A 14,242-nucleotide genomic window follows, 5' to 3' on the forward strand; every position below is an offset into this window, starting at 1 on the left:
CCTCATGGAACTCCTCCTACTATTTGGAGAAGGTAAAATATAAAGTGCAGAGAGCCTGCATTCGAGGCTTATTCAAAATTTTTAGTTCCAAGGCCTTTGCAGCTTAAGGGAACTAAGATCTGAAATCACATATCCACAGTGTGTTGTGTTCCTGCTGTGATCCAGCCTTAGTATTTTAAGCTGCTGTTACATGCTTTAGAAAGGAGATAGTACATACTGTGGTAATGGTTTTTTTCCCCCTAAAAATTATTTTAATGAATGGGAAAAGTTAATCTCCCTATCTCCTGAAATAATACCGAGGTGGTTTTTTTTTGGTTTGTTTTTTGTTTTCAGGTAAATATTGCTGATTTTCATGAGAATCAGTGGGTCACTTGTTTCCAGGATTCTGCAGAGGCCATCCTTGGACAGAGTGCTGCTTATCTTGGGGAGTTAAGAGAGAAGGTTGGCCACATCTTTTTTTTTTTTTAAGATTTATTTATTTATGCATAGAATAAAGAAGGCTGAGGGGGCAGAGGCAGGGTTGAGAGGACTCACCAGAGACAGAGTGGGGAACAGACCAGGCAGATCGACCAAAATACACTGCTCCGGGGAGCAGCGGGTGAGACAGGAGATGTGTAGGTTAGCTCCCTGGTCGGGGAGGGAGCTTCTTAGTATATAGCTTCTTAATCTGATGATTGAGAGCTCATCTGATTTTGTCTGATTTCCTCCATCTTGGATGTGCTAACAATGAAATGGTGACTTAATGTATAAGAGTACTTAGAAAACCACTTGTTTCTCATATTACTGTTAGGACACCAGTGTTGGTGTGCCTGCAATTGCTTGAAGTCTATATGGTGTCTTCTGAAATAACCTGAAGTACAGGTTGTGCCTTTTAACATAATAAACCACCTTCCTAAAGTTGAATCAAATCCTGGTTTAAATTCACACCTGAGGTATTTGCTATTTCAGTCATCAGATGCCATTCTTATCAAGTAACTTTTTAAAATAACTTTCATTTTCATTTGTATTTTCACATTTAATTTTAGTTGATGCAGAAAAATAGATTACTAATCATGCTAAACTTGGGGAAAATATATGTTCATATAAAACACATAAAGAAGACCAATAAAAGCTGTGTTTTTTGGGTCACACAAATTAGCATCTTTCTAGTTTTTTTTTTCTTTTTTCCTCCAGATTGATTAGAATACTTGTAAAAGCCACTAAGAAGAATTTTGACTTTTTTGTTTGTTTGTTACGTTTTTTTAAAAGATTGATTTATTCATGCATACAAGAACTGGGGCACAGGCCAGAGGTGCGGGGGGCAAGAGGATTCACCAGAGACAGAGTGAGGAAACAGGCAGATTGATGGAAATACACTGCTGAGGGGAGCAGCAGGCGAGGCAGGAGAGGTCTGCTGTGCTATGTAGGTAGCTCCCTGGCTGGGGATCGAGCTCATGCTGCAGTGGCTGCGGATAGCTTCATAGACTGCGTCTCAACCCCCTGTGCCACCAGGGAGGCCCAACAAAAGAATTCTATGTAACAAAGCCGTTTTTATCTTCTATGGGCTTGCAAAGCTAATACTTGGCTGATGTGAATTATTAACCTTATATAGTTATACAAATTTATACATATTTATACAAAATGCCTATGCTAATCCTTCTCTGTTTACCAGACTTCTGATGAGGGGTGAGAGAAAGAGGGAGAAGACTGTTTTCTAAACTTTCCCTAACCTTTGTCTACTTCATTAGTTTACTTACTCCCAAATCAGTAGCTGTAGTGCTTGCTTCGGCAGCACATATACCAAATCAGTAGCTATAATTATAGAGGCTGAAATAATGTGTACAGCATTTTGAACTTTCTTCTGAGTGTTTCCCCCCCAGCTCTTAATGTATGATTAAGATGCTAGATCATCACAAACTTCTAAAAGTTTAGAAATGTGTTTTCTACGAGTGTTTTGACTCTTTAAATTATAGTTTAATATACATAACATTCACCTTTTTAACCATTTTTTGGGAAAGGTTTATTTTATGCATACAAGAACTGGGGTACAGGCCAGAGGTGCAGGAGATGAGAGGATTCACCAGAGACAGAGTGGGGAGCAGAACAGGCAGATCTACTGAAATACACTGCTGAGGGGAGCAGCGGGTGAGACAGGAGAGATCTGCTGTGCCACGTGGGTCAGCTCCCTGGCCGAGGATCAAATTGATGCTGCATGGCTGTAGATAGCTTCATAGTGCTGAAACTTAACCTCTTGCACCACCAGGGAGGCCCTGTTTTAGCCATTTTTTAAATGTGCCGTTCAGTGGCATTAAGTACATTTACATTTTGCAACCATCATCACCATTCATCTCCAGAATTTTAATACCCATTAAACAGTGATTCCCCACTTTGCTCTCTTCTCAGCCACTGGCTACCATTATTCTCTTTCTATCTCTATGAATTTGACTAGGTAGAATGTTTTTAATTTTTAATAAAATTCCAGTTAAGCAGTTTTATATAGATTAGTCATTCTTAATTTCAGATCACTGCAGGTAATACTTTTCTCAGTGTTTTTAAAAAATGTATAGACATGTTTCCAAATGGTCAGTAGTCCCCATGCTTAAAAGTTTTGCATTTGTTTTTGCAGAATACACATGCATTTACAGAGATTTTCCAGAATGTCAGCTTTCGAACTTTCATATTCAGGATCAGGGTCAAACTAGAGACCTACAATGTAAGTAAGATCACCCACACAGCAGGTGGGTGGTAGTTGGACAGTTTGTCACCAGCAACAACCTGGTAATGTTAGCTGTCAGTTCATCGCTTCCTGTGTGCCAGACCCAATGCTAAGCACCTTGTGTTTATTACTCATTGCCCCTCCCCTGCCCATTGTCTGTTTTCCGGTGAGGAAACTGAGGGTGAAGCATCATATCCAGTGTCAGACATCTAGGAAGAGGGAAATGCTGTGTGACTATTCAGTTGAAGCTTGGGGGTTTTTTGGTGCATGTACTGACAAAGAATGCTGTGTCTGGTGAAATAATTTCTTCCACACGATTTGGATTCAACAGTATGTGAAACACAGGCCACATGTAGTTAAAATTACCTTAAAAATTCTCTCAGTTGCCTGTAGCATTATGTATTGCATAGTCATAATAAAACAGCATTTATTTACTGAAAGTTAGTGGCCTAATGGCCCTCACATGTATTATCTCACTGGATCCCCACAGTTACCCTTTATGTAGGCACTGCATACATGTAGGCAATCCATTTTACTGATGGGAAAAAGTAGGCCTCTGAGAATAAGTTCCTTGCCTAAAGTTACTTTAGGCATGCTTGCAAGTGGCGGAATGAAAATTCCAGTCCAGCCAATCCAACTTCAGAGCTTCACTTTTAACCACACTCATGAATGTGACTGTATTTAGTGATTACTGAGCATGGGAAGGTGTGTGAGCTATGCTCTGCCTGTCCTGCTGCGGTAGGTGCTCATCATTACCTGAATGTAGATGTATGAGTGAGGAGGGAGAATTCTGAAAACAACCTTGCTTGTTGCAGGGTTTACTCGTTCTGTTTTATTGTTGGACCTTAACCTTAGTACTTGCTAATAAGTATGTTTGTAAGCATTGAATAAGCATTGAATAAGGGCCTCAGGTGTCTGTGATAGGATGTCTGAGTGGGGTGGGATCAGGGAGGAATCTGAACAGTCTCAGTCTCCTCATGGTGTGGACAGGAGAGTGATGTGCAGAGAGGTTGCCTCCCAGAATTGACGTGGGACCCAAACCTTGTCTTCTCTGCCACAGGGGCTTTTTCTTTTATACCACATTCAGCTTTTCATGAAATGAAAGTTTTCAGAACCAGCTATGTGGCCACAGGCACAGTTATCCTCTGTGGGCTCCTGTCTGCTCCTCCGGATAAAGAAGTGATCGAACTTGAGGCACCCTTGTAGGTTGAGCCCATCTGGATTCTGTCAGTAGCTCTCTCTGTGTGTGGGAACACGAGGAAAGGGGCTCCTGTTAAAGGGTGGTTCTGTCCATTTTTACGGCCTCCAAAATCTTGGATTTGGTGCTTATAATTTTTTTCTTTATTGGAATGACTGAGCATGGCTTGATGTATTGTCCTGCCGGGCTCATTGAAACCACTAAAGCACTGGGGTTATCACTGCTGCCACATGCCACACTCACAAACTGCTTTTCTCTTCTCAAAGGATGAGTCTCGAATTAAGGCCACTGTGATGGAGGCAAAGCCCGTGGACTACAGAGAATATGGAAGGAGACTGATAACCAACATCAGGAAAAACGCAGTAATGTGTTAGGCAGAAGTTTGAAAATAAAGAGCTGAGATGAAATTGATTTCTTTTCACTCCCTGTATGACAATTCCATATTAGCTGCACAGTGCATAGAGCCTCTTTGTGGTGGACTAAGCATTTTCCCCTCTGTCTGCTTTTGAAACCATTGGTAGGCAAAAGAAAATACACTCCAATAGCTGCGGTATAAACTGTCAGACCTGGGGGCGTCAGCTGGCAGGCAGTACAGTACCAGTCACTCCCTCTGTTCAGGCTTTTGTCATTTTTTTTTAAAGATTTCATTATCTTGGAAGCAGGAATTATGTCACAGGCAATTGACCCTAAATCTGCAACAGTGAAATAAATTATGTAAGTAAGGTTTCCACTTCTCCAGTGGTGACACCATCGCAATTTGGGTTCCTTCTCATGAGGGAGAACTGAGAAGTGGTTGCGTGGAACATGGGTATTTTAGTAAGTGTCTTCCTAGAATTCAAAGGCTTTCTTCCTAGAGGTGCCACAGAGTTGTTAATGCTTAGAATGCCAATAGGGTAGAATTATTAATCAAAGACATATCTCTTATATCTGAAAGAATATCCTTCCTTCAGGGTTTAATAGACTGAGTCAGATGGGCCTGATGTTAATCAAAATTGTCTCTTCTGAGGAAGGTTGATAAGCATTGGCTTGCTGTCCCCTGGGGACATCCAGGCAACTACAAAGCATTGCTTTAGTTTTCACTTCAATCAATGTTGCATTTTGTTAAGTGAATGCACACTTTTCCTACCTATCCATACTTCTTGTATTTATGTGTTTCTTTCCCTGATTAAAGCCATGTTAAACAGAGGAGATTGTGAAGAGAGAACTCTATCGTTTCCCTTGCTTTGTTTTAATAAACAGTATATCCTGTGCTTGTGAATCCTACTTTCTTTGAATGCAAAGGGTTCTTGTAACTGGAAAGCAATTAATTAGCCTTCATAATAAATGTTCACTTGGGGGAGATGTTAACTCGTCACAAACTCGAAGATTAGTCCAAGGTATGGGGATCATTCTTTTTAATGTTTGCAGTCCTGAAATACATCTTTTTTTTTTTCTTAAGACTTTTTTTTAAGATTTATTTTTATTTATTTATAGAAGCACTGGGTGCAGTCAGAAGCGCGGGAGGGTGAGAGAATTCACCAGAGCCAGAGCGGGGAGCAGAGCAGGCAGAGGGACCGAAGTTCACTGCTGAGGGGAGCAGCGGGCGGCAGGAGAGGTCTGCGCACCATGTGGGACTCTCCTCTGGTGGCCGGGGAGCAGCCGGGCATTGAACCGGCGCTGTAGAGGCTGCGGGCAGCTTCGCAACCCAGCGCTCAACCGCTGCGCCACTGGGGAGGCCCCTGATATACATCTTTAAAAGAATGAAAATACTAAAAACAAAAAGCCATTGTGCCCAAAAATGCTGATGATCCCGCACTCTGGGATTTTATTGATGTTTACACAGCAGCCTAACACCAACCAGGCTTTGAAATGTGTGTAGACAGTGAGCTAGTAAGAAAACAGTAATTATGCTACTGGGCTTTTCTGTCAGCAAGCGCATGCTTACTGTGTGTTCCTAATCATATTAATTATCTATCTGGTTGCTGCAACCCACCGCTTGACATTTGCACATTTGTCTCCAAGTATCCAGGCAGAGTTGTAGTCAACCTACAGCTGTCGGGGCCTGGTTTTTAATTGGTAGAAGTGCAGCTTGGGGAAGAGTGTGTCACGGCCGTGATGGCAGCCTGTCTGCTTCACCTCTGCTGTCCTCTTCTTGAATGAACCAGGCAGGATTCTCCCTTTCCTCGGAGCAGACATAGAGGGTCTTTTTCTCAGACCCATTAATTGTTTGGACACATTCTAGTCTCAGAAGATGTTCATTGAGCTGCACTTGATTCTCTGGCTGAGGCCTCAATGATTTTTATGGAAGTTCTTCTCTGTCTGACCTTGCTTATAAAGCACTGACTGGAAAATTATAGTCTTCAACACAATTGTGGGTTGGAAGTGGTGATCTAGCTTTCAGTCCAGTAACCAGTCTTTTATATCTACTACTCCCAGCATTCCCTCCTCTCCCACATCTGTCTACCCCGGGAAGAGGGCTGACTGGCAGTGATGCCAGGTGACCACAGGATGAAAGCAGCATGTCTACAGGGGTGTGATTAGAAATCCATGGAGGGTGAGGTGGGAGGGAGCATCTTGGGGGAGGGAGGCCCCCCCGCGGAGGATGTTCAGCAGATTTCCCTACTGAAAAGCCAGATCACCAGTAAAAGAGCATCAGAAATTGGCTCCACTGTTACACTTTTAAGAGATTCTGGTCCCTGAGGAGTGCCTAAATAGATTCTGGCCTACAGTTCTTAGAATTCTCTTGGATATTAGTTTACCTCGAAAGGCTGTTCTTGTTCTATTTCTCATCTTCCACTCGGAGATCAATGTTTATTTTGCATACACTATGACATCAGTGTGAAGCAATTAGGGAAAAAAATCTAATTTTGCTTTTATTTTAAATGGTTCTTGGGTTCCCTTCAGTCTCATTGTGTAGGGGTGGGGAGGGGAGGAAAGGTAATCTGATTTCTGTCCATATTTCCAGTGTTTTATGCTTCCTAGTAAAGCCTTGCTAATCTCTAGTGTACTGTTCTGACTTTTTTGAACTGCAGGGTCAAAACTTACCCCCTCCCCCACTTTTTTCCCTGAGTGGCCTGTCTTCGAAAAGTATAAATAATATTGATTGTGGTATTTAATACACTAATGAAACCCATGGTTATTGACTACATAATTAATATACTGTCTAAAGTGAAGTTTGGCAACCCAGTATATAAAGGTTTATATTGACTGTGTTTCTTTGGCAATATGCCTTCCAGGGTTTTATTTATAGAACATGAAACAGGTTGTTTAGTCTCCTTTCACTTGTTAGAAGGCCGCTCCTCCTGTAGTAAATTGTTTCCTCCTCTCAAAGAGAATTTCTCCCCTCCCTTTATGTGGTTGATAACTCTTAAGTTTTATAATCTACTCTGATGGTGAGAGTTCTGGCTCTTATAAACACTTTTGGAAGTAATCCGTTTTTCTTCAAAAGGATGGAGTTCAGATGTCTCATTTTCATTTCTTTGGAAAAGTCTTCACTGAGTATACTTTATTATGAAGCTGTTAAGTTTTGTTAATCTCTTTAAAAAAATGGAAGGGGGGCCTCCCTGGTGGTGCAAGGGGTTAAGTACCGCACTATGAAGCAATCGCAGCCTCTGCAGCACGAGTTCGATCCCGGGCCGGCCCTGCCAGGGAGAAACCCACATGGGGATGCAGACCTCTCCTGTCTCGCCTGCTGCTCCCCTCAGCGGTGTATTTCAGTCAGTCTGCCTGTTCTGTTCCCTACTGTCTCACCCCCCGCACCTGTGGCCTGTACCCCAGCTCATAAATAAATCTTAAAAAAAATAAAAAATAATAAAATAAATGGAAGGGAATGGGAACTGTTAAGACCATTTCGTACATAAGGAATCCTTATTGATCGTAGAAAAATAAACTGCAGATGAGAAAAAATGAAATTACCCACAATCCCACCGACCAGCAATAACCTACTTTTTTCTATGCACATATGCATATAAATGTAGTTTTAATGAAAGATGGGATTATACTATGCAAACCATCTGTAACACTCCCAGCATATAGGATAAACATCTCTGTCAATAAAAACAGATCTGTGTGATTGTAATTGGTATTAGGCTGTTTAGGTGTGTAAATGTATTGAGGCAGTTGACTTGCAGGGTGCTTATACCTTCTGATTGCTATAAATCCAGCTTTTGATGAGCAGAAACATTTGCCCTTCTTTGAAAAAAAGATTTATTCATACATACAAGAACTGGGGTACAGGCCAGAGGTTTGGGGGGTGAGAGGATTCACCAGAGACACAGTGGGGAACAGAACAGGCAGATGTACTGAAATACACTGAGGGGAGCAGCAGGCAGGACAGGAGAGGTCTGCCACGCCATGTGGGTAGCTCCCTGGCTGGGGATCGAACTTGTGCTGCAGTGGCTGTGGATAGCTTCATAGGTTGTGTCTTAACCCCTTGCGCCACCAGGGAGGGCCCAACATCTGCCCTTTGTGGCACTATGAAAACACATGCCTTTTGTTGTTCTGTTAGGGTCTGATTGGTTTTCCTTTGCCTTAGTCAAGTGATAACTCTAGCCCTGTGTGCCATCAAGGGCTGGCAGATAATTTGAGCAGGCTCTACAGTCCTCTGGAGCACAAGCAGGCAAATTAACGTAGGGAGGACAGGGGAAGGCAACCTTGGGAGCCATGGGTGGTTTGTCCCACCTGTCACCAGGATGGGGCTGTGGCTGTGAAGTGACCTAAACCCTCTTGGTTTCTGCTAGTGTGGCAGAAACAGTCTCTGATTGTCAGCTCTACAAGTCAACCTGATTTTTTTTATCTAAAGCTATGAATAGTCCACTGTCCACCTGTTCTACCCTCTTAAGTGATTTTAAATGAAAATACGCCATCCCCAAGAACTGTGGTCTTTTTGGAGGAGCAAGGCTTTGTGGCTAAGTAGTAATAGTACAAGTCAAATTAAAATTCAACAAATGGAGAGAGCTCATTGGAAATGAGTCATCAGGAAGGATTTCACAAAGAATCGGGTGATTCGAAACTCCTAAGTTGTAGTTTTCATTTAGATCAGAGACTGTTTGATCTATATGGAAGAATGTGTGCCGCCCCTGATAATAATCATTCATAAATGAATGAGTCGTCATTCATTTATCACCGACAGATGAAGCTTTTAGATGCCTTGAAATATTAGGTAGACGGCACCGAAAGAGACTGGGTTCCTTGTGTGAATAATGCCTGATCACAGTGGGTGTAAGAGGATTTATCAATCATCAGATCCCTAACTCTCTCATTGGGTTGACAGAAGAGTTTGCAACTTGCCAGTGAATTTGCAGGTGTATTTAAAACGTTGACTTCACCAGCTGGACTATTTTTTCTTCACAACCTTTCAGCCATGCTCGGCTCTCAGTGGCTGCCTCTTTGTCCCCCCACCTCCCCTCTACCCTGCCCGTTGACAAATCTCAAAATGTCTGATTTTCAAGAAAACAAATTTTTTCAGCCTTGATTATAGACTATGTGACAAACTTAATCCCACCTGCCTCAGGAGAACCATTTCTATTCAATTTCAAAGTAATCATGTAAACTTTTAATAATTGTGAGCCGTTCTTATAAAATCATCGCTTCTCCCTAGTGTATCGCCCAGCTGGTAATTGGAAGCTTGTGCTGTCATTAAAAATGACAGCTTCCTCAGATAACATTCTTGGTGCTTGTAAAATGCAGATAACTCAGCCTATATTTAACTTGTGTGTGGTACAGCTTCCTTTCAATGGTTAGGTAATCACCTGGGTGCCTGGTGAAGCCGGAGAGCTCGCTGCAGGGAGCAGCTTCTGTGTGCTCACGAATGTCCTGCCCGAAAGAACTGGGACTTTTTAAAAATACGCCTCAATTGGACTCTCATCTCCCCGCTCACAGTTGACACTGCTGTTCATATTGAAGTTTATTTATATCTTCAGTCAGCCATGGTACAGAGGTCATTTCTGTTGGCCTAAAATTTTAGAGGCTTATGTGTTTGCCTCGGGAAACTGATCTCCTCAACACTTAGGCTTGTAATGCAAAGCTTGTCTTTTGTATAGCGTTTCTGCTTCCATAGCACCCCTACTCCCACCACCGCCACCAATTTCCTTCTCCACTATTTATTTAAAATGCGGATAGCTTTAGAAAGGCACGTCCCAGTAAAGGAGCTCGCCTCTAATGTGTTCTCTCCAGGCAGCAAACCTTCCATAAAGGAGCCGCTAATTAAGCAGAAAATGGTTTGTCTTGCTCAGCCACATTCCATGAATCTAGCCGTCCATTTAGAAGATGGCAGCAGCTTTCTTTAGAGCTGTGATTTTAATACTATTCTTTTGTCTTTCAGCCAGCGGTTAGGGGTGTGAGTGGTGTGGGTTTCACTGTTCCTGTCTTGCCGTCTTTAAGAGGAAGATGAGTTTCCCTGGATTCTCATTGTTAGGAAAATCCTTATTAAAGTTACTCTTGAAGGATCAAACCCACACCCACACTTCCTGGTTGGAGAGCAGAGCTGTGGGAAGCTGTCATTTGCAGTGGCGGCACGCACTGACTCTCAGGGAAGAGGCCTGCCAGTCAGGTGGGCCTCCAGTCTTGAGGGGCCTGAACGCTCTTCCCCGCTGTTCCCCGCTCTGGCTGGGGAGAACTAAGGGCGTTGGCAGGCTCACCCAGGCGGCATCATTTGGGCGGATGTGCAGGCCACAGCCCTGCCACCCGTGCCTCCTAACAGAACCCTTAGCTCCTGGAGCTGAGGCTCATTCTGCGTGTGTTATTAAAGTGCGGGTGGCGAGGAAAAGCAGAGGCCTCTTAATTAGAGAGTGACATTCCTGCATAGTAGTGTGTTCCATTCATGGCACAATTGTCACAGCAAATTACCAGTTAGGTTAAATATTGAGCTGGTAGTTCACAGAGCTTCAATTATTTGCTCCACCCCGTCTTCCCCACCCCCTCCTACCCTCGCCATCACCTGCTACCCGGCACTTCTAACTTGATCTTCTGCCAAGTGGTAGCTTTTAAGTGAGGCTTAGAGAAGATACACTTTACAGCTGGAGCAATAAATCTGGCTTTGGGCAAGTTATAGGACACCAGGAACATCTGAATGAGGGGTGCGGTGTTTGCTGTGTGTGGGGAGGAGTGTGCCAGGTGGTCTTCAGGGTCTCCTCACTCCAGCTGTGAAACTAGGTCAGCCAGGGCTGCTAACGTGGGTGTCACTAATATGAAAACCCTATTTAGATGCCACAAGAAATTAAAGCGGAAGACTTGATCCCTTGTCTCAAAATACTAATCGGGGAGGGGAGGGCCCACAAAGTGGAAGAACACGAAACAAGCACAGTAATATAGAGCAGTCGGAGTATGTGGTGTGGGAAAGAAGTGCGAGGGAGGAAGGAACAGAAAGGTGGAGGTTGTCACAAAATGTGTGAGTTGTCAAGGTGAGAAATACGGATTGACAGGAAGAGAGAAGCCCCCTTCAAGCCGAAGGAAGGACACCCTGCGTAGGCACAGGAGGAGATGTGAGCCGGCGCCTGTGAGAGCAAGGAGATTAGCCGCTTCGGGTAGTAGATCTTGGTAGAGAAATAATAAAAGCGATTGCTGAACATCAGGGGAGCGGCCTGGACCTTGATTTCCTCGGAGCTTAGTACTTAAGCCCTTTGGAATGCAGGTCTCAGCTAGTGTCCTTTGTCTTTAATTGACCTTTCAGTGGCTCCCAGGGCTGGAGTTCTGGCGAGCCAGGTACCCAGGAAGATTGCTCCTGTGCAGCCCGCTCTGCTTAGCCAACTAAATAGCTGAGGGAATCCTGCAGGGGATGTTATTGGAGTGTTGTACACTCAATTCCTCACGAGCTTCATGCTGGGCTGCTCATTTTCTTTGGACAAAGATAGACTGGCTCCCTCTCTTGTTGATGGAATGAAAATTCTCGCTTGCATTATGGCTCATGTGATAACTTTGGTGGCGGTGGTGTGGGGATAATGAAGAGTCTCTTAATGGCTCTAGTTAAACCCAGTAATATCACTCTATCAACCATTCGCCGGCTGTGGGAATCTAACCTAGTTTTGTATTCCTAAACGTCCAAAACCCGCTACTGGCGTCTCACACGCGCTAATAAGGAACCAGCGGCGGCCCGAGCACACTTGCAAGCCAGTGCTCATTTCGTGATTCGAATTGTGTCTCTTCCCATGCCAGCTCCCCAGCCTAGGGTCAGCCTCTCTGAGTAAACTTGGGGTGTCCGGTCATTTCGGCCGCCGCATCACCCTTCTCTGTCCCTGAGCTGCCCGCGTGCTGTCTCGTGCCTCCAAAGGAAGACAACTCATTTTATTCTGGAAAATGGGGGGAAGAATTTGCTTCAGGGCCCGCCGAGGTCTAATTAGTCCAGCCGGCGAGCGGGGTGTGCTCAGTGTACGAGGCATGTGTGCACGTGCGTGTGGCGTGTGCACGTGTGCCCGCGGCCGCGGGAGCTGCTCCGCCGAGGCTGGGGACCCTGCAGCGAGGCCCACCCCAGCCCTCGTCTCAAAAGAGAAGGCTCAAAAGGTGGGCGTGGCCACCTTGCAACCCCCGCCTTCCTAAAAAAAACGCCCCCTACCCACCAGGTAGGAGCCGAATGTCAAGGCAACTTTTTGATGCATCCGAAAGGATTAGGGCACGGGGACCACGCAAAGGCGGAGGGCAGAGAAATGGCGAGGGCCGGGGGGACCGCGCGGGCGGGAAGAGAGGTCATTTTAGCCCAAATTAAATAATGGAAATGACAATTATGGACAGCAATGAGAGCAATGATTCGGCAGCCAGAACCACACAACCGTGACAAATGGCCCTCCCGGGGAATGGGGCGCAGCCCCCCTCCTGGAAGTCGGGAAGGGTCTCTCCCGCAGGCAGGGGCGGAGGCAGGGCCTGAGGCTGCCTGATTTAGCCTGGAAGTTAAAATCGCTGGAGCAGTTTATAGAAACAGCAGAGTGAGCCGTGGCACACAATCAGTAGGCAGGATCCAGAGATGATGGCATAAATGTTTCAAATGTGCTCAGGGTAATTAGTTTTGAATTACCATGTGCATATTTTAAACATTTAAATGATCATCCCAGGTTTTCGAAAACAGTTTCACACGGCTTCACGTCGCTCCCCCTCCCGAGCAGCCTCCCCCCGGGAGAGCAGCCCGCGCCGCCGCGCTGGGGACCGAGCCAGGTGGAGCAGAGCCTTCCCGCGGCGGCGGGGAGCGAGCGGCCGCGGCCCGCGCTAAATCCCGGGATCAAGGGGGATTAGGCTGCAGCCCCAGGTCCTGGCACCGCCAGCTCGTCCAGGGCTTTCCTTCCTCCGAGCCAACGCCGTCTGTGCCAGTTTTTTCAAAACGATTTGTTCAGCTTTTAAGTTTTCCTTTGTGCATGAAAACGCAATTGCATTTGGGTAGGGCCCCCCCCCCCAACCTTTGGCCTTATCTTATGAAAACCTGGACAGATGGGAAATTTGAAAGATGATTCACCAGGTGGTGTTTTAAATGGTGACCACATCCACCCGCATTCAGGACAAGCTGCGTTCCAGCTACTTCAGTCTCCCTGATGCTTGACCCAGAATGGAAGCAGCAATTTCTATAATGCCCCAATGGGAAGGGCAGAGGTTTTCATGTCGCCACCCCTGGAGCTTCCTCCAGGACCTGTTGGAGGAGATGGGCTCTGGTGTCTTACAGACAGCCTTTTGGCTTTGCTGGGAGGTGTTTAAAGTCAGGTCTCTAACTTTATGGACCTGAATTTACAGTGCTGGCTTGAAAAGGCTCTGCCCTGCATCCTTTTTCCCCTGTGAAATGCTGTTTCTCCAGCAGGTGGAGCTGAGAGAATAGAAACTATGAGCCAGTGCCTGGGACCTTTGAGTGGGAGCTATCTATGCCGACATCCTGATTGAATGAAAATTGTTCATTATGCAAACTGTCTGGTTCAATACACAGAGGCAGCCCCCAGGCACAAACCCCAAGTAGTTACTTTCTCTCTCCCCAGATTAGAACATATGAATTGCTTTGATGTAATCTTATAACAAAGCCTAATAGAAATTTTATTTCTTCTGAAGTTGCCTGTCATTTCTTGTTGCCCCCCTTCTTCTGTCCTATTAATACCCTTACAGTCAGGGCTGCGTGCCTGAGTTTAGACTGTATTTGAGGATGGGAACAATGTGTTTTCCTCGGCAGTGGGCCCGGGTTATTTAAATACAGTTATCCTGCCTGCAATATGTTTAATCTCTTGCTTTTTTTTTTTCTCCCCACTGCTATTTATCATTTTAATGGAATGCTACAGAATATCACATTATGCAATGTGTTTAAATTGATAAATTATATTAGAAAAATATTGGATAGGATTTTTTAATGGTAAGTGGGTTTTGTAGAAATATTTTCTCATTAGTAGATCAGCTACTTGCAGGGTAGAAAG

At 44.7% G+C, this 14,242-nt stretch overlaps 1 protein-coding gene across 1 annotated transcript in view; it reads left to right on the top strand.

Annotated features, from left to right (window-relative positions):
• Positions 1-5,173, top strand: part of RPA1 (replication protein A1) — a 41,966-nt gene extending 36,793 nt beyond the window's left edge. The window contains exons 15-17 of the mRNA XM_037492274.2: positions 334-441; positions 2,606-2,692; positions 4,160-5,173. Coding sequence (XP_037348171.1) covers positions 334-441; positions 2,606-2,692; positions 4,160-4,267 — 303 coding nt within the window. The 3' untranslated portion in view covers positions 4,268-5,173. The remainder of the gene's footprint in view (positions 1-333; positions 442-2,605; positions 2,693-4,159) is intronic.
• The last annotated feature ends 9,069 nt before the right edge of the window (positions 5,174-14,242 follow it).

Source organism: Talpa occidentalis, unplaced genomic scaffold (genome assembly GCF_014898055.3).
Source record: "Talpa occidentalis isolate TD23 unplaced genomic scaffold, MPIMG_talOcc4v2.1 talOcc4.7, whole genome shotgun sequence".
In the NCBI taxonomy this organism is placed as follows: Eukaryota; Metazoa; Chordata; class Mammalia; order Eulipotyphla; family Talpidae; genus Talpa; species Talpa occidentalis.